The sequence below is a fragment of the Protopterus annectens genome, chromosome 11.part0 (genome assembly GCF_019279795.1).
Source record: "Protopterus annectens isolate FY-2018-M chromosome 11.part0, PAN1.0, whole genome shotgun sequence".
Taxonomy (NCBI): Eukaryota; Metazoa; Chordata; order Ceratodontiformes; family Protopteridae; genus Protopterus; species Protopterus annectens.
This window is the reverse complement of record NC_056745.1, coordinates 1398074714-1398094630: the sequence shown is the minus strand read 5'-3', so window position 1 is coordinate 1398094630 and position 19917 is coordinate 1398074714. Positions and strand designations below refer to the sequence as shown.

The 19917-nt window shown below is 35.0% G+C and overlaps 1 protein-coding gene across 10 annotated transcripts in view; it reads left to right on the top strand.

The window, feature by feature from the left end:
- Positions 1-19917, top strand: part of LOC122815864 (F-actin-monooxygenase MICAL2-like) — a gene marked incomplete at its 3' end in the record, with an annotated part of 2588394 nt that overhangs the window by 1758834 nt on the left and 809643 nt on the right. For all 10 annotated transcript variants that reach the window (XM_044088691.1, XM_044088682.1, XM_044088687.1 and 7 more), the window contains 1 exon segment: positions 8246-8342. In XM_044088691.1, the coding sequence (XP_043944626.1) occupies positions 8246-8342 (97 nt within the window).

Genomic DNA, 19917 nt, shown 5'->3' with positions numbered 1-19917 from the left:
TGTCTTCCCCTCCCAGATAAAATCCTTCAGCTCTTTATTAATCGTTATCCACAACTTCTACTCTGGTTGATAAATATGCCCGACCTGTGTATAAAATGAAAGGGACTAAAAATATTTCAATTGCTTGTATATCCATACCCATACAACAGAGCTTCCAATTTTTCAGTTTTTGTCTTATCTATTGTTTAGTCTCTTCCCACATATCCTTAGCTGCCACACTGGAATTCTTTTTAATCTATACTCCTAAGTACTTAATTTTATTTTTTTTTCTTAAAAACATTTTTATTTTATTTTCATTATAAACATACACAAATGTACATATAACAAATACAATAAAACAATAACAAAATTATTTACAATATTTACATTCATCTGTGAAGATAGGTGAAGGCTGCCAGCCTAGCTAGATAGAATTTTGTAGATAATTCTGTCATTTGTAAATATTAATATAAGCCACAGGCCTGTTCTCTTAAATGTGAAAAGATTGTATTGGATGTTGAACTGCAAAAATGTAACAACAGTACACGCTGCTGTAAGAAAGCTAAGTCAAGCATTGTGAAATTCTTTGATCTAAAACTCAGAGCCGAGATGTCTAGAGAGAGGCATTCTGCCTATTGTTTTGATGCCAGAGTTAATGGCTAGAGTTTACATGTATAATTTATTTTATTGCTCTGGCTTCCCGACCAGCTGCAAGATCAAAAGGGCTATTAACCTCTGAGTTTCTGTTATGCTGGGAACCAGAAAGAAATGATGTAATCTGAAATGAATCAATGGCACCGTGTTATCAATTTAAGGACAGAAAGAATGAGGGCATTTAGCATTTGTCTTGGGAGCATCCAACTCGCCAGCACTCTACCTGTGTTCTATATGTAAGGTTATTTTAGAACTGTGTTTTCTCTTAGATATAGCTAGGAACTAGGAAGATTAGATTAGTATTTTTTCTGTATTGATGTCAGAACTTTTCTACTCTATTATTTTAAGTATTTATCTGTGATCCCTGAACTCTTGACTAGCACTGTGTAGTAAGAAGTATTGTCTTGTGTTTTTATTATTTATTATGAAATATTTTTAAACCTTTCAACTGTGGCTGTTAGTGATACTGGCCAAGCCACTCCAATAAGCCTTGACTGTTCAGTTGCACTTACAGTTTGGGTAATAATATTGCACAGTATAATTGGACACCCTTACATAATGGCCTTTTAGTAGCTGATAAATATTAGTGGGTGGTGGCAAGTGGTACTACCGTGTAGTCTGGGTAAAAGGGGCACAGCTGGAGAACCTGTGCCAGCCTTCCTCAGGAGTGTCCGTGTGGTTGTATATAACTCTTAGCTCAAAGTGTGTGTATGTCAGCTACTTGGGCATAGACACAAAGCACTGGTTGGACAGAGAGGGTGCTGGAGATTTTAGCTAGTCCACTAGGCTGAGATCTGGTCCTTATAGTTATGCCAGTGGGGAGTCTTATTGGGGACCTGGAGAGAAAGGGAGAAACCATCCCCAGACTGACTGTGATTGCTGTGTCTCTTAAGGGAAATTGTACTTTACTGTGTGTGTATTTATTATCCTTTCCCTATATGGACATCCCTAGCTTGTGTTAGTGGTGAGGATTGAGGCTCCTTGATTGCTGGGCAAGTGCATGGACGTCACATCATCCCTGATAAACATTCATTTTATCCATGAGAAGTTATCAGTATTTGTTCAAAGGTTTTCCAGTTATTGCCATGCTGTTTTTATGAGTAATGTTATGAGTTCTATAACAAATGGTTTGCAGCTCTTTTTTGCATACAACGTTTGCTAAATTAATAAATTCTTTAAACATCAAATCTTGTTTACTTTTCCAGTTCAAAGTAATAACTTTTCTGGCAATTGCAAGAATTGACCAGAGTAACTGAATCTGAGATTCAGGTATTACATTAGGTATAGGAACATTGAATAGGATTAGTGAGTTACAAATATGATAGTTATCAGACCATAAACCCTTTACAAAATATCTTCATTCCAGTCTTTCTAGTATTAAACAACATTTCTGCATTCAATGAACATGTGAACCCAGTTGGCCTCTAGTAATTCATCACATTTCCAACATTTACTTTCATTGTTTTTGAGATTTATTTTATGTGGATTATAGAAACTTCTATTCATAAATTTCCATGTATAAAATCTCCAATATAATGAAGAAGAGGTACCATACGTAGAGTTCAATAACAGTTTTTCGGATTCATCAGATATTTGTTCTCCATTAATCTTTACATAGTAATTCCTAAAATCTGAGTCATACTTTAGAGTGTCTTATTTTAGTATCTTATAGATAGGTGAGATACTTAATTTTTGATCATCTGTCTTTTCAAGACTCCTAATAAAAAGCTGGATCAAACTAGGTATAGATTCAGTCTCTAGGTTGATCGATACTCTCATTTTGTTTTCTATAAACTGCCGTAATGAGTGTATAAATAACCAACTGTCTTGGCTATTATCAAAACTACATAGAAGAGAGTTTGGTGGTTTAATACTCTTTATTTTCAATAAACTGATGCCAGAATATCAAGTTATTTTCCTTTAATTTTTGCATCGCATTGATGTTGAAAGAATCTAGGCAATCAGGGGAGTATGTTATAGGGAATATAAGAAATAGGAATTGTTTAATGTTGTAATTACAATCAATTATATTTTTAAAGTTATTAAATATTTCATTAATGCCATAAGAAAAATTATCAAACTTCTTATTAAATAAACAAAATTCACGTAAAAGCCAATGAACTCTACTTATTCTGTATTGTTCCATAAATTGATTTTCTATAGTTCTGACATCAGTTATATGAATCTCATGTATTATTTTCCAGCCAGATTTATAGGTAGGTGATATCCAATGTAATATTTCATTAATTATAACTGATTTGGAATAAAGATCTAAGCTAGGGAATGCTATCCCATTACTGTTCCAAGTTCTAATGTGCCATTTATATGCAATCCTAGGTTTTAAGGGGAACCATAAAAATTTAAGTAGCATGGAATCTAATTTTTTAAATATGTTTTTGGGAGGGGGTAGTATCAATGACTCTACGTAAAACAAATTTTTAGGTAAAATTATCATTTTAATTAAAGAGAGCATATCCTTCATTGTGAAGAAAATTTTATTCCATCTTTTTATTAGTTCACTAATGGTGATTATTAAATTATTGTAGTTTAGTTTAATAGACTTTTTCCATGTACTCTTTATACTGACACTCAAATATTCTAATACATCATTTTCCCAATTAAACAGGCTATTCTCTCTGAGGTTTTTGTTGATCTTTTTGTTAATTAGTAATGTTTTGGATTTGTTATGCTTAAATTTAAGACCTAAAATTCTTTCAGACTTGCTTAAGGTATTTATAACATCATGCAAAGAACCATCAATATCACCCAACATTAACAACATATCATCAGGAAATAATTGTATCTTAGGACAATAGTCCTTATTAACTTGAGCAAAAGGTTCCATTTAAAGAGCAAACAGTAATGGTGACAAAGGACAACCTTGCGTAGTTTCCTAATATTTCATTAATAAGTTGACAAAATCTGAGGAGAATTTAAAAAATCAGAATGTTTTATAGATAAGACCAGCTAATAGAATCAAAAGCCTTTTCTATGTTTTCTATGTTTAAGCGGATAATAGTTTTTTTTTTGTATTTGCATGCTATGTCTATTAATGATAGTAGTTTAATAATGTTATCTTTCACTTTTCTATGAAGAATGAACCCTGTCTGATCATTATGTATTAGATTAGGTAGTATTTTCTTTATCCTATTAGTTAATATTGTCATGAGCATTTTATAATCAGTGTTTAGTAGTGAAATTGGCCTATATGAATCTCAAGATTTGGGGTACTTACCTTGTTTTAAAATGGGTAAGATAATTGAATATTTCCATAAAGGAGGTGTTATACATTTTTGCTTAACCATAGTAAAGGCACTCATCATTTTCTTTATTATATATTCAGGAAACATCTTGTATAGTTCAGGAATTATTCCAGCCAGTCCTGGAGCTTTATTATCTTTTATATGTTTATTTGCTCTTTCACTTCTATTAGTGTTATTTGGTTATTTAATATGTTATTTTGTTGCATTGACACCTTAGTAGTTATATTTTCTTGAATAAAAGTATTTATTACATTATCTGACTCCAAAAGTGGTGTGTGATTATTTATATATTTAGAGTAGTTTTTGAACACTTCTAATATGACCATTAAGTTAGATGTACTCATAACTGAACCATCACTTTTATATTTAATCTCATTAACAAGATTTTGATTGTTTATTTTTTTGGATCTTACCACTATTTTATGTAGATATTTAGTATTTACAGTATAAGATTGTAATTTCAGTTTTTCCAGGTTTATGGCTATCTTATGATCGAGAACATCTAAGTATTTTTGATTTAACTTAGTATTGTCATTATGTGCTACTTTGTAATTTGATTTTCCGTCCATTTTTATCTTGTCTATTTTTTTTTTGTAAATCTAAAAATTCTTTGTCCTCCTGTCTCCTTTTTTTAAGGTACCAAGATTTAATTCTACAGTACTTAATTTTATCATGTCCCCACAAGTGCAGATATTGCTAAAGCAATTTTTGTGTGGGTACATAATTTACAATTATTGCCTTTGTTTTAGCTTCATTAATTTTGTATCCCAAAAAGATTTGAAACTGCTCCAAAATGTTCTACAACACTGAAATGTCATTTTCTGGTTTTATCAGCTGTAAAATAATATCATTTACAAATAGCACCAGCTTTTCTTGACTACCATACCAATTATATCCTTGAATGTTTGAGTTTCTTATTTTCTATGCCAATTGCTCTAAACATAGTGCAAATAAAACAGGGGAAAGATGACACCTCTGCCTGGTTACTCTGCTCAAACAGAAATTACCAAAGAGGAACCTATCCACTTTAATTTTCACCCCGATACCTCATAACTTCTTTTCTTTGTCTTATTCAGTTTTATGTTGTATGTAATGCCCTTATTTTGGGAAGTGAAGGCTGATTCTCTCTTAACTCCTTTACTCCAATGGAGCTCAGGAAATTTGCACTGTAACTTCCAATGGGTGGGGCATAAGTCTTTTCACAAAATCAAATTATGTCTTCACATTTCAAACAAATGTTCATATCTCTGGAACCTTAAGGATTATGAAAGAAGTATAAATGGCAAACTCTTTAGCACAAACTGTTTATATAATGGCAGTATTCTTTAAGTTCTAGGTCATAAACTGAATTTTATAAGTCACAGTAATTATTACATTTGTAAGTTTTTCTAAACAGCTAACAATATCTCAGCAACCACTCAAATTACACACATACTGTCAAGCAGCATTTTATTCGTCTAGCTGAGAGGTTTCGTATGAGGCTAAGGAGTTCCGTTTATGTTATGTTTTTGTTGAGATATTTAGAAATGTGAAAATGATATATATATATATAAATTAATATCATAAAAACAACAGTTAATATAAAAAGTGTACACACCCCTGTTAAAATGCCAGGTTTTTGGGATATAAAAAAATAAGACCACAATAAATAATTTCAAAACGTTTTCCACCTTTAATATGACCTATAACCCATACAATTCAATAGAAAAACAAACAAATCTGTTAGGGGAAAAATATAAAAAATAAAAAACGTACAATAAGCTGATTGCATAAGTGTGCACACCCTTAAACAAATACTTTGTTGAAGCACCTTTTGATTTAATTACAGCATTCAGTCTTTTTGGGTACACACCTGCCATCAGTTAAAGAGACTTAGATTAACCCCAAATAAAGTTCAGCTGTCCTAGTAGGATTTTCCTGACATTTACTCATTTGCCTCCGACAGCAAAAGCCATGGTTTGCATAGAGCTTACAAAGTATCAAAGGGATCTCATTGTTGAAAGTTATCAGTCAGGAGAAGGGTACAAAAAATTTTCCACAGCATTGGATATGTTATAGAACACAGTGAAGACAGTCATCAAAAAGTCGAGAAAATATGGGACAACAGTAATGTTGCACAGAACTGGACATCCCTCCAAAATTGATGAAAAGACAATACAAAAACTGGTCCGGGAGGCTGCAAAGAGACCTACAGCAACACTGAAGGAGCTGCAGGAATTTCTACATGTGACAACAATCTCCCATATTCTACCTATGTCTGGACTATGGGATAGGATTGCAAAACGGAAGCCTTTTCTTACAAGGAGAAACATCCAGGCCTGGCTAAAATTTGCAAAACAATACATCAAGTCCCCAAAAGCATGTGGAAAAATGTGTTATGGTATGATGAGACCAAGGTTGAAATTTTTGGCCACATTTCCAAAAGGTACATTTGGTGCAAAAACAAAACTTTGCATCATCAAAAGAACACCATCCCCACAGTGAAGCATGGTGATGGCAGTATCATGCTTTGGGGTTGCTTTTCTTCAGCTGGAACTAGGGCTTTAGTCAAGGTGGAGGGAATTATGAACAGTTCCAAATACCAGTCACTTTTGGTCCAAAACTTTCAGGTATCTGCTAGAAAGCTGAAGATGAAGAGAAATTTCACCTTTCAACATGACAATGAATGCAAGCATACATCCAAATCAACAAAAGAATGGCTTCACCAGAAAAAAATTAAAGTTTTGGAATGGTCCAGCCAGAGCCCAGACCTAAAGCCATTAGAAAATCTGTGGAGTGACCTGAAGAGGTCTGTGCACAAGAGATGCCCTCACAGTCTCACAGATTTGGAGCACTTTTACAAGTAAGAGTGGGCAAATATTGGCAAGTCAAAATGTGCCATGCTGATAGACTCCTACCCATGAAAACTGAATGCTGTAATTAAATGAAAAGGTGCTTCAACAAAGTAATAGTTTAACGGTGTGCACACTTATGCAACCAACTTATTGTACGTTTTTTATTTTTTATATTTTCCCCTAACACATTTCTTTTTGATTTGAATTGAGGTCACCTTAAAGGTGGGAAAAGTTTTGAAATTATTTATTGTGGTCTTATTTTTTGTATCACAAAAACCTGGCATTTAAGAGGGGTGTGTGCACTTTTTATATCCACTGCATTTTCCTGCACTAGACAGAGATCAAATATTAATGTATTTGAGTTTGCTGTTGTGTAAGCTTTAAGTTGAAATCTTGTAACACCTTGTACATAACATGGTTTTGGAGTTATTGATGCAAATATGAACAAGCAATATTTTATGCCTAGAGGTGTCAGTAAGAGTTAACTGCATTCTTGAATAAGACTATGACATCACCTAACTCATTCAACTCACTCTGACAAACAATAGTTATGTTATTCATTAATAGATACTGATTGAATTTGGTATACCTATGTCTAGGTAATGATATGTTGTCTTTTGTTGAATATGGACACATTTAAATTATCTTGGACCTTAGGCATTTCTTGTTGTTCCCAACAACAATGGGATACAGATTTTAGATTCATTCAGATTATGTTCACTGAATAAGCTGTTGAATGACAAAGAAAGCTGAGAAGTATGTGGAATCTTAATCTCAAGGGATTTACTGCTACCAGAAGTATGTACTCTTGGTGGATTCACTGTAGGCTATAGTAGACTTATGTTTCCTTCTTATTCCTAAACATTTGTCAGTAGTGCTATATACCCTGGTATACCCTGAGAGGTTCTTTTCTTAGAAAATCCTTTGCTTCAGCATTTTCACTTCATTAATATTTTGAGTTACAAGTAGTCTGTTTGCATGGTTCTGTGGGTCCATTGAGGAACTGTATATCAGCTGTGAGAATGTGATAGATGTTGTCAGTGAACTGATTTGCCCATAACTGTCATGCATCCTTTTAAAAGCCACTCATATAGATGTTACTAGACTTGTTACTGTTAAATAACTGTCACTATCTAGCTGTCCTGTAACTGAACCTACTCACAAACTGTACAGGTATTCCTTTATTTGTTCATTTAAAGTCAAATCTTGCATTGCCATTTGATGATCATGCTGCTTGTAAAACTGATGAAACTTTGGTACTCCATTAACAAGACAGAGTGCAAACTAAGTTTGGGCAGGGGAGAAAGAATAATATATAAGGAGATAAAACATGTTTGGGTTTACATACTGATTAGTGATGGTAATAGTAAGCTCACCAGTGCAGAAAACTGCAACCAAAAACTGTCATTCATTTATATATTATAGCCTAAGTGATTCTCTGTGACACACACCTAGCTTTCAGAATAGAATGATGTTGTTTTGTGATATTTATTTATATATTTTTTCTTTTACTAGGCTGATGGATCAATGCAGGAGGAAGAACCAAAGCATTCTAAAATGAACACTGAAGACATTTCTGAGGCAGCTAACAGTATGACGGAGAGACATCCAGGTACCATGGCTTCCTTCTTTAGGAAATGTGTAAGCTGGCCCCAGAGTGTGACCAGGGATCTGCTTGCCATCCCCAGACGCCTGTCTAACTGGATGCATGGTGTTCTGCACGCTGTCAGTCTCCATTTCAGGAACAATGCATACAGTTATGCCTACCTGTACGAGCTGTTGAGTGTTGGCGTGCCGCTCCTATATGTGCATTTAGAGATCCTTATGCAGATGTACCACGAAGCAGGGCCATCACCTGAACACACATTTGAATGGGTGCAGGACTTTTTAGGGGTAAAACTTTTTAATTAGGTCCCACATTTTAACCATCAAAGTATTAATAGAGTTCCAATTTTCAGATAAAAAAGTCGGATTCCGTTGCCGACAGCACTTGAATACAGTGGAGAAAAAAACTGTTTGCACAATTATGTAGTGTATATACTTAATGTCTCAGAGAAAGAGAATTAACATAATATCCAGTAACTGCACTTTTGCTAAAAGCAAGTATAACAAGCCATTTTATTTTCCTTTTGTATTTTTTTCAGGCACTGATAAGTTTACATTTCATTTAGGCAAAAATAAATGTATGAGACATTTAAGAATGTCTCATGTAGCTGTTTTTGAACACTGATTAAAATATTCCATGCTAGTTTAGTATTTAAGTTTAGTTACCTTAACACTGTGAAAAAATAGTATTTTGACACATTTCAATAATTATCTGGCCAGTACAACTTTGATTTAAGGATTCTATATCTTAAAATGTAATCCACATTTCGCAACTGTTGAACACGTGGTTGTAGATTTAGCCCATGGCTGTTAGTCTCACACTTAGACTGCCCTTGGTAATACCATATGCTGTACATCCTTAGGCCTTCTTGACATTTTTACCAGTTTGTCATGTGAATTTGTACTAGAGAGCATTTCACTGCATATTCATCCCATACTTGCTCTCCTGCTTATGCTGTCTGAAATATATATTTTTCCAAGTACATAATGGGGAAGAGTATAATTCTCATAAATAGGTGAACTTAAAATCCTAAGTTTGAACAATAGATACCCAGACAATGGGTTGTTTATTTAATCTAGCTAGGCTTTTTCAGTTGCAGAGTATAATAAGTTGGTCCCTTAAGTCTTTCTTGCTTATAGTTTCTAGCTTTTGGAGAACTAGAGGGTTTCCAAAATGAATTAGTAAAATTTTCTTGACATTAGAATAGTTACTTTGTTTTTTTTCTGAAATGAACAGGCAGTTCTAAAAGTTTCAGGAAATGACTCACTTTTTTCCCATAAACTTTAATTTTTTTTAGATTTTTCTGTAGCTTATTACTTCAGAATGGCCCCTTGGGAATGGCTAAATATTTTATAGGCATTATTTTTCGACTTGTAAACGATATAAAGAACAGTACACCGTGCTGATTTAATTCTCTTTGTGTGTATGTGTGTAAGTGTTATGTGTGTACATGTCACTCTTTCCCTCTCTATTCATCTTAAGAGAAACTAGTGCTAAATATTCTTCTTTTTGAGTTCAAACTGCAGAATTTATATTATTCGACTTTCATATATTCAGCAAAAGTGCAGCATCTTCCTGAAAAGAGTAGAATTATGTAAATAATTGTTTGCTAGAGACTAGGACTTTTTTTGCAAAATATATGTTCCTCTAATTCCTCTTCTGTTGTTTTTTTATTTGATATACTGAGAAATTTTGTTAAATAAATTATTTAACTAGAAAAGCAGTATTAAACAACCATGAAAACACTGTTATGATTTGTTGATCTACTCCAACCTTTTAAATTGAAATTGATGAAAACCAACCCTAACTCTTCACTGTCCCCCAAAAGAAATCCGTATTTGTCTCTTGCTTCCAGAAACGTATCTCCTTCATTTCCTTATCTAACTAATTCATCAAGAAACTGAAGGTCATTTCCTTCCCATCCTTCATTTTTCCGGAAAATGTCTTCCTGTTCAGCACATATCCATTTTTTTGCTGGTCTGTCTCTCTTAACTGTACTCACCTTCCTGTGCACCTCTAAACTTCTGATCCACACTGTTTTCTTACTTACCTTTTTTGACATTGACATCACCCCCCCTTTTCCCATTTCGCCTGTAATACACAGTGCAACAATAAGATCTCCTATAATTAATTTATTGACCCGTGTTTATAGCTGAAGAGTACCTGCAAAAATATGCCAGTTCCCATCTTCCATTTCCTTTCTCCATCTTTAACTGACCCTTACTCATTTTTTTTCTGCTTCTCAAACCTATCGCACATTCCCCTCCATTTGTTTCAGCCTCCTTTCATATGGGCTAATTGCTATATCTCATCAAATACCTTACCATCTGTGACCATTTGTTTACCAGACTCACTATTCACCCTTCCCTATAATTCAGCCCAGAACTTTCTACTATTTTACTACTAAAGAGAAAACCTTTATACCTAAATATTTATTCCCCTCTCTACATCCCCTCCTTTAATTATTAGTGACTTTCTTATGATGAAGCACAAGGCAGATTCCTCTCCTATTCTACGAAAAATCTTTAGCAAACCATGCAATAATTTATCCACATCCTTCAATAAAATTATGCAATCATCTGCAAACATCAGTATGTTTGATACTCTTCACCTCTACACTATCTGTTTCAGTTCCAAAAATATGTGTAAATCTGAGTGAACTTGTACATAGCAAGAAAACTATTGTCAGAAAGAGAGAGAGAAAGAGATATAGCAAGCAGACCCCCCTTGCCTCATTCCTCTTCCTAGTTCAGCTTCATTTCAGGTACCTCCATTAACCATAATATACAGCCATTGTCCTTTATGTAATAATCTAACTGCCTGCAGTAACTTTCTGTCTTCCCATCACTTGACTAAAGGTTGTGCGTCCATCAGTTTTCTCTTCTTCTTGCTCTTTAATCCCCTGATTCTACTGTCTCCACTTCCTCTTTGCTGTCATACAATTTCCCTTTCAGTGCTTTTAGTTGCAAATCCACATTCTGATCTTATCCTTATAATATCTCTCCTCTCCTACCCCCTGTATTCCATGATTTTACACTCCCTATCCACTCTTCTATTACTTCCTTTAGTCACCTGTACAACTTGCTGCACAGTTCATTTTTAAGCACTATATGCTTTCTGTCCTTCTCCATTTTTCCAAATTCCAACTCCATCTTTTGCTTTCCATCCCCTCAACCCCCTGCCAACTCGTAATAACTGAGGCATGACCTCAGACATTTATTTTCATTATCTCCACTCTCTAGCTCCTGCTGTCCCTAAACTTCTCCAACTTATCTGCTGTTAAGACTCATCCTCTGAGAAGTAAATTGTCTCTGCATCTATCATTTCTTCCTCCAAATATCCAATGATTCTAGTTGCACCATCCTATGCTATCACATTTTGTGACTTCATGTGTGAAGCTCAATTGCCCTGTTCTGCCTGTTCAGCTCTGGTTATGACAGTAAAGTGTAGTTCCCTTCCACAATTACTCTGTCCTCCTCCTTTGCACAATAGTAAGAGTGGTATTTTTCTTAATTAGATAAGCCTAAGAGAGCAACATCTGGTTAAATGACTTGCTTAGAGTAATACAGTGGGTACTTAGAGAATGTGGGAATCAAACCCACAACTCCGGTATGGTCTAGGTCTAGCAGCACATAGTCTTAAACCTCTATGCCAAATTGCCAATGTCTGCTGATAGGATTAAAATATAACTTCAAAATTATGACCCTATCCTCATTAAATCCATAATATAAGGCAACCACACAGTTCTTCAACTCCCACTCATGCTATATTTTCTCAAAATTCTCACCCACCTTAACACACTCTTCTCCAGTTCTACCCCAGCACCAACATCCATGTTTCTGTAATTGCTCCTCATCTCTCACTGTCATTTTTAATTCTTGCAACATTATTATACCCACCCCCCTTGATAGCCTAACATGTAAGAATCCTCTGCCTCTGCATGAGGTTATTTATTCTACTCATATTCCATGTATCTTATTTAAATGATGCTGTCCCCTTCCCTCCTTGGAATCCCCTTACCATATTCTGGAATTGGAGACCCTGAGTCTTGAGCATACCCATTTGCGCTACCTACACTCCCCCTTCCCAACAGTGAGTGCTTATGGCCACCACAAGCCATCTGTAAAACTATAGCATCCCCTAAATAGTTCGCCCAAACTCTGTTTCTCCTCCATACCTACCCAGATGAACCTTTTCCTTAATACTCTCTCTCCTCCCTCACTTCCCTTTCCCCCATATCAAGCCACCTTCCAGAACAGAGATATCTCTCCCACCTTCTGTACTCTCATCTTTCCTTTATCCACCCATCACCTCACTTCTGGTTTACCCCCTTAATCAAATCAACTTTCCACCATTATCCTTATGCTCTTGGGTGCCACATTAGATGCCATTCCTGTCTAATTCCTAGATGAAGCCCCTCATCATCCCTTCACTGAATTTGTTGTAAATTGTCTACCTCCTGTGCTTACAAAATTCACTCATTTGCAACTCCATGGACCCTACTCCTCAGGTAGATGCTGAGCATAGACTAATGTATACAAATTTGCCCCCAAGTTTGAAACAAAGACAGTTATAGTACATAGGTAAACAACCTATACTCCTTTAGTATTCCCATTCAGTACAGCTTTGTCTTATGCTTACATAGCAAAAACTCAGCATAATACAAACTGTTTGCACATGCAAAAAAAAAAAAAAAAACATGCAACAACGAATAAATCCATAGGCAATCTTTATTGTACTAAACATGTTTTAATAACGCTAAACATGTAAATCCCCAGATCCCTAAGTTGTGTCTTTTCGCTTTTCCCGGTTAGGGGTCGCCACAGCGGAACTCCGGTCCACTAATGATTGGCAGTAGAGTTTTACGTGCAGGCTTGCCGGGCCTAACGCACAACCTTCAATGAAGTACTAGCCATAAATGTATATGCTTGTGACATGAATGTCTTAAAGTGAAACAGTACAATTTGCTAAAACAAACAGCTACAGCCTTCCCACAGTCTATAAGTAAAAAAAGAAATATATATCCTAAACATTCTTATCTGTTAACCTCAGACCTAAAAATTTACAAATTTAATATTGTAAAACTAAGAACACTTTTGCTATCCCAAAGCCTCTAGAGCTCCACAAAAATGCATTTACATTCCCCAAAAGACTTTTCAAGTGTTCCAGTTAACTTTCTCTCACCCAACATGATCAGAAGATATCATTACCACTGAGAATGCATATATAGTTCAGATTTCAGTTTTAAATGCATCACACTTCAACTCTGCCTGAACAAATTGCAGTTGTCATATATGTCCGCTCTTTCATCTGCTACAATCCTCTGCTCTAGTCAAGGCATTACTTCATGTTCCTCACAGTCAGAACCTGTTAAAATCTCCCATCCCACTTCACTTTATGAAGCAACAGAAGAGACACAGGAACTAAGACTGCAAGGAGCCCCCTTCATAGCTCCATTTCCACTTACATATTAGACCCTTGACATGGTGACTCTTCACACTTGTCTCAGCCCATCTCAGGTCCTTCCAGACTTATTTCATAATGGGGTGAGCCTCTTTGCTCTGTAACCAGCAGTGTCCTCCAACACTGATTAACTTGTTCTATAACCTTTAATGAATATCGTTCCCTTACTCCCATTTTCTCATCTCCACTGTTCTTTTCACCGTTCTGTTCTGCTGTATGCCTAATTAATCTTCTCTGTTACTTGCTTTTGATATCATTTCAGTAGTATTGTATACCTGTGCAGCAGGAATAACTTCAACTCCTAGGGCCAAATTAAACACCTGAGTGGGATTCTGTAACATACAACTGCATCTGCTCTGAAACTTCAATCATTTTTCTCAGCCAACATGTGTTTGTACTCTTAACAATATCAGAGTACAGCTGGACTGCTTCCATGGATGATTGTCACCAGTAAACTGTTACCTACAAGACTTCCCGTAGCTTAACTGGATGCAGCTGTCATGCTATTGCCTTTTCTCTCCACAGATTCCATATAGCAAACTTTTTCTCAATTATTTTTGGTGTCTTCTGTCACATTTACTTTGCAGTCTGCTAGTAATCAGTCTTCTTTCCAATACCTTTTGCCTCACAAGCCATTTTTAGCTTCAAACAGTGAGACTAAACAGTTAGCTGCTGTGGTTTCTCACTTGGCACTAAATATTGCCTTACTCTGTGGGCTTGATTTATCTAACTGGCCACAATCCCATTATACCATTTGTGAGTTCCTTTACCTATCTTTCAGTGAATTTCACAGAATCCTCCTATCTGACTTCCTCTTTCAGGCTAGCTATTCAGATGTTTTCTCTCTGTGTCCGATTCTTCAGGTCTTCTTCTTTGGCAAGTAATGTGCCTACCATCACACTGAGTTTGCTTTCTTACTGTTCGAGCCATTTTTGACCAGTTTACTGCAATGTCTTTCATTGCTCAGTGTTAGTAATTTCAGAATTTTCTTTTTTTTTTCTTTACTAAAACAGCAGTTTCATGCTGCATAACCTGTATCTGAGGATAAAGAGTTTGTTGTTTGTCTAGAATCCTGCCATTTTCTACAACTTCTGAAACTTGTAACTGTTGTATGTTTATTAACTTATCCTTAGTTGTATTCTGTAACAAACTCTTCTTCCACTAAGCATTTTAATAAACTTTTGTAGGGCTTTGGATGGTGCAACAACATTGCTCTGATGTAATTGTTCCGACTCACCAATGCCTCCCTTAACTGTTTGATTTATATGGTAAAATAGTAAATGCAATATGGGAACTTATTAAATTAAATTGGAGAGAAAAAATTAAATTAAATACAAATGTTAAAACATGCATTTTTCCAGGAAAAGCAGTTTCCCTTTCATCCCCATTTTGGGTGCTTTGCCCTTTATTTGCCCAAACTTGCATTTAATAACTTCAAGAACACACAACCTTCAAGAAGATGGAACTTAAGTATTGACAGGTATTCCTTTTCCCTATGTCTGTGTGTTTTCAGAGCTATAATATGTTTATCTGGGGGGGGGGGGTCAATGTGCTGGAGTGTTGACACTCTGTGTAAATGTTTTCATATAGGTTTAGTCTGAATTTGTTTATTTTCTCTGTTATTTGAATTACTCCTAATTACATACCTTTGTGTACTTCAGTCTTCATGTCCTGCTGTATTCAGCAGACTGTGATTGGTAGCTTAGTTTTTGAAACTTCAAGTTAAGTAGACATCAGGTAGATCTCATTTTGTTATATACTTAAAAAATGAAGTATTATTTAGTGCATATTTAACTCATGGATGTTGGTGCTGCAGATTTATTTTTTTATTTATTTACTATGTTCAATCAGTCCATAACATTTCTTTTGTGGTAGACTCAACTCTATTTTCTTAGCAGCTACTGATGTCTCGTTATTTTGATAAGTTAAGTTAATGATACTATTCCTTGCTTTTCCTGTGACCAAAAGAAATATAGAGATTAAGAATGATAAGGACTACTTGTCTCACTGAGCCCAACTATTTCTGTATGTTCCTGTATATTCGGGAAAAGGTGTGATAATCACTTTACCAGCAGCTTAATTTTCAGTTCGTAAGTGCTCTCTTACATCTTTCTCATGTATTCTTGAATTCATTCCTACTTTTGTTTCTTTGCAACATCTCAGGACAGTTTGTTTCATGCATTCACCACAGTCTCTGTCTCTGTGAAGCACTGCTTCCTCAGATTTTCCCCTGAAACATTCTATGTGTATTTTCAAATTTTGCATGTTTGTTCTTACTTTTCCCTTTTGTAAAATCTAGTATTATCTTGTTGAACTGACTCCTTTTGTATATATTTTTTCTTTTATTTATTTCTTCCTCCTTTCTTTAAGAGTGTGTGCGTACAGCTTCATTTTCACTGGCCATGTGTTGCATATGCGGTTTGTCCTGTTTGTCCTCTTATTTCTGATGCAAAGAATTATACTTCCCAAACCACTAGTTTAGTCTGAAACAGATACAATTAAAATGACCAGTGGTATATATACCAGCTGTACTAAATGTTGAATGGTAAGGTCTGACTTAATTGCCAAAAATGATTTCCTCATTTCTGTCCTGTGAACTTTTTGATAAAGAATGCCTCAACAATGAACTTTAGAAAATAACTCAACTGAATTACAACACATTGAGTTTAGACAAATAGCTTGGTGAATGTCATAGTTGTATAACATCTACTTTAATAAATAGCTTTTTATTTTTATACAGTCCTAATCTTACTTCAAGGAAAGCAACAAGAGTAATTAGTACACACTTGTACACTGTGTGATCTAAATAGTACAAAAATGTATAGGTCAAAATGACAGAAACAGAATTTACTGTTTCCGTTTTACCCTTCATAGATAATTTGGCAAATAATATTTTATATAAAGTATAAAAGTATCCTAACATTACAGAAAACAATACTTTTGTCACGTTGTAATGGAGGCAGTGGTTATATGATATAATTTTGAACACAACAATTATATATATAGGAATGTAGTTTGATATTTGTTAGTCACATTCATCTTTATCCTTCACATCTTTTTACTGCTATTCATGCCTTTTTGCCCAATAATACTGTAAGACCATATTCATAAAATAGCCAGTACAGTGGGGGTAGCCTTTTTCAGCAATATCAAGACAGTAGTTTGGATATGTGTTCTAATGATTTCTGCTTCTGAAAATCAGATACCCAAGAAAGATACCCAGGGCTGACTGGTTAAATGTATGCATGAAGGAGAAGGAGAGTCCATAAGCAATGAAAGACAAGAAAATGCACAATAATATTGGTAAAGAGACCTCTCTGCACTAGTTCGGTTAAATTTCAGAAGGTAAAGAATAATATGTTACAGCTTTCAGATATGTTAAGTTGGAGTGCCCTTCTGTTCAGTTTTGTACACTTTTACTGGCCTTACTCCTTTATGAGATATTAGCAATCCATCAAGTTAATACCCACATGTTACTATGTTGCCTTATTTAAGAGTTTCCTCTGCTGAAGTAAAAAAGAAACTGCAGTTTTCATTTACTTTTCAATTAGATTTAGCACTTTCACATTGCTCAATACATGTATTTAAAATGTATTAGAAAGGTTCATGATGAGAACAGTGTTTTCTAGTTGAATTCTGTGTAAAGGTTGATTATTGCTGAATCTGTATTCATCTAAACAAATTGTAGGTTAATATGCATATAATGTTTTCTTTCTTTATCAGACAGAAAACGAAACACTTTTTTCTCCATCTTTTCTGCCTTTCCTTTCACAATGCTTTTTTTTTTTTGTTTAGATAAGCATTCCAATCCTACACTTACTCATTGGGCTAAACTATTTTTGCTTCATGGTGATTGATCTGCTTACCAGTTTGAGAAAATGCATGTACTAACTCTTACAGTGTTTGCCTATAACAAATGAATATTAACACATAGTTAACTGTATGTGTCTGGTATGTCAATGAATGCAAGCTTTATTATCTTAGCTGAAGTAATGCTTCGTCCATAAATTGTTTAACAATGCATAATGCAAAAATGCTCAGACTTTTGTCATCCTTTGCACATATCCTGACAAAGTACATATTCAGTGCTAAATTTGTTTATAATTTGAAATGTAATAGGCATCAAAAATGTTACTTCATGTACTTCTTTGCTTTCAAAGCCTTTCTACCCACCAGCCTTAATGATCAGTATGTTGGCATTAATGTTGCATTGAAGCTCTGCTTCAAATAGAGCTGTAAGTGGCCAGCTGTAAGACTTCCCATGAAGCACCAACAGAACATTACATGTTAGCATTATAAAACCCTGTTATAACTTCATTTGTCAAAAGTTTAATGCATAACAATGTACAATACTGCAAAATTCTGCACCAGGGATAGTTTATTCAAAAAGAGACTGGTAAAATATGCTTTAGATAGCATGTGTACATTCACCCATTCTTTAGTAAAACACAGTGGTATGAGTTATAGAAGATTTACATTCTTGTTTTACATAAGCAATTTGTCTGTGTGATGTGACAGTACCATATAAAGCATATGGAAATTCTCGATAATGCACATTATGTTGTGCTTTGACATTAGCTGTAAAAATGTATAATAACATGTGCATGTGAAAAACATGCATTTTTTTCTCTAGAGACAGAAAGGAAAATATTCTTGGTGCAGGGATTAGTGTGAAAAGGGAACAGTTAACAAATCGAAATGCCTTGCAGTTCCATGTTCTCTACTTAGATTTATGATCCACCACTGTCCTTTTTTTCTTGAGTAAATATTTTAATTTTGTTACTTCCACTTTGCCCTCCATTCCTTTTCCTTTAACAGCTGAGATTTTTTTTCTCCAGCAGTTGTGTATTGATTTATTTGTACTGATAAATTTTTAAGCCAAACTAAAACATGGTACAGTTCTCTCGATCTTACAAAATACTATAAAATATGAAAAAGTAGTATGAGAAAGTGAAATATTTGCATGTGCGTGGGTGAAATTGTTAGTCCTTTATGTCTCCTTATAAACTGTTACTACATTTATTACCTTTTGGGTAACTCTCCAGACATGAGAGTTCCTGCATTATCAGATTGTGAGGCTAAGAGTTTGCATTAGCCGTCCAATCCCCACATTAGTGAATGTGCGATGATTTCATCGATAGTCCAAGTCACACTTGAGCAATGACACTTATGACCTACATAAGGAGTCTGCTACCAATGGACTACGCATAGGCTCCCTGCTGCATTTCTCTCAGTATCCATCAGGGGTTACATTCTATTCTACTGACAAAGTATAGCCATCCCTGAAGGGAGCTGTAATCAAGCCAAAACTGTTCCTTTCCACCCTCACCATGGCAAGCTGTGTGGAATCACTACCAGTGTTTAAACCCAGATTTCCAGCATTGCTGACCAGTAGCTTGCCAGTATTATAATAAACTGACTGTTATAAAGATATATTAATTATTAAGTAATCATCAGTATTAGAATAGATAAATGGAAAGGAATTCATTAGTATAAATGTGGCTTTCAAATATATGCATTTAAAAGCAGTACATCAAGAATGCCTGAATAATGTTAAATATTTTTGTAATCTGCATGTATGTGACACATCCATCCCTTCTTATTTTATTAACTCTCTAATTTTATACTATTTGCCAACTGGGGTGCCTGGCAAGAAAGGGGATCTCCATGTAAGACCATTTCCCTCCTTGCTTTCCTAATTTGCCATCTTTGCCCACATGGCAGTGACATAAGTAGGACTATGACTGAAAGATACATTCATTTAGAAAGAGATCTAAATGAAGCATTTTCGCTTTAGGACAAACATGCTTTTGGCTGAATGAATCATTATGCAGGAAAGCTGAGTGATTAGTAAAAAAGAATTAACCCAGAGTGAGTGCTCTGCATTTTATATGCAGTTAGTGGGCAAGCTTGATGTGGGTAGGGAATGGTATTGTAAAAGTAAAGTAAGACAAGAAACATGTCACTTTTATATCTAATGAACATCTAGCACTTTGAGGTAGCATTCATAACTTCATCACTGTCACATGGGATAGAGTGCTTTTTAGAACTATATCTAGTAGAGCTAGAAATTGAAGGGGACCATAATACCATCCATTGACTAGCAGAGTGACTTCAC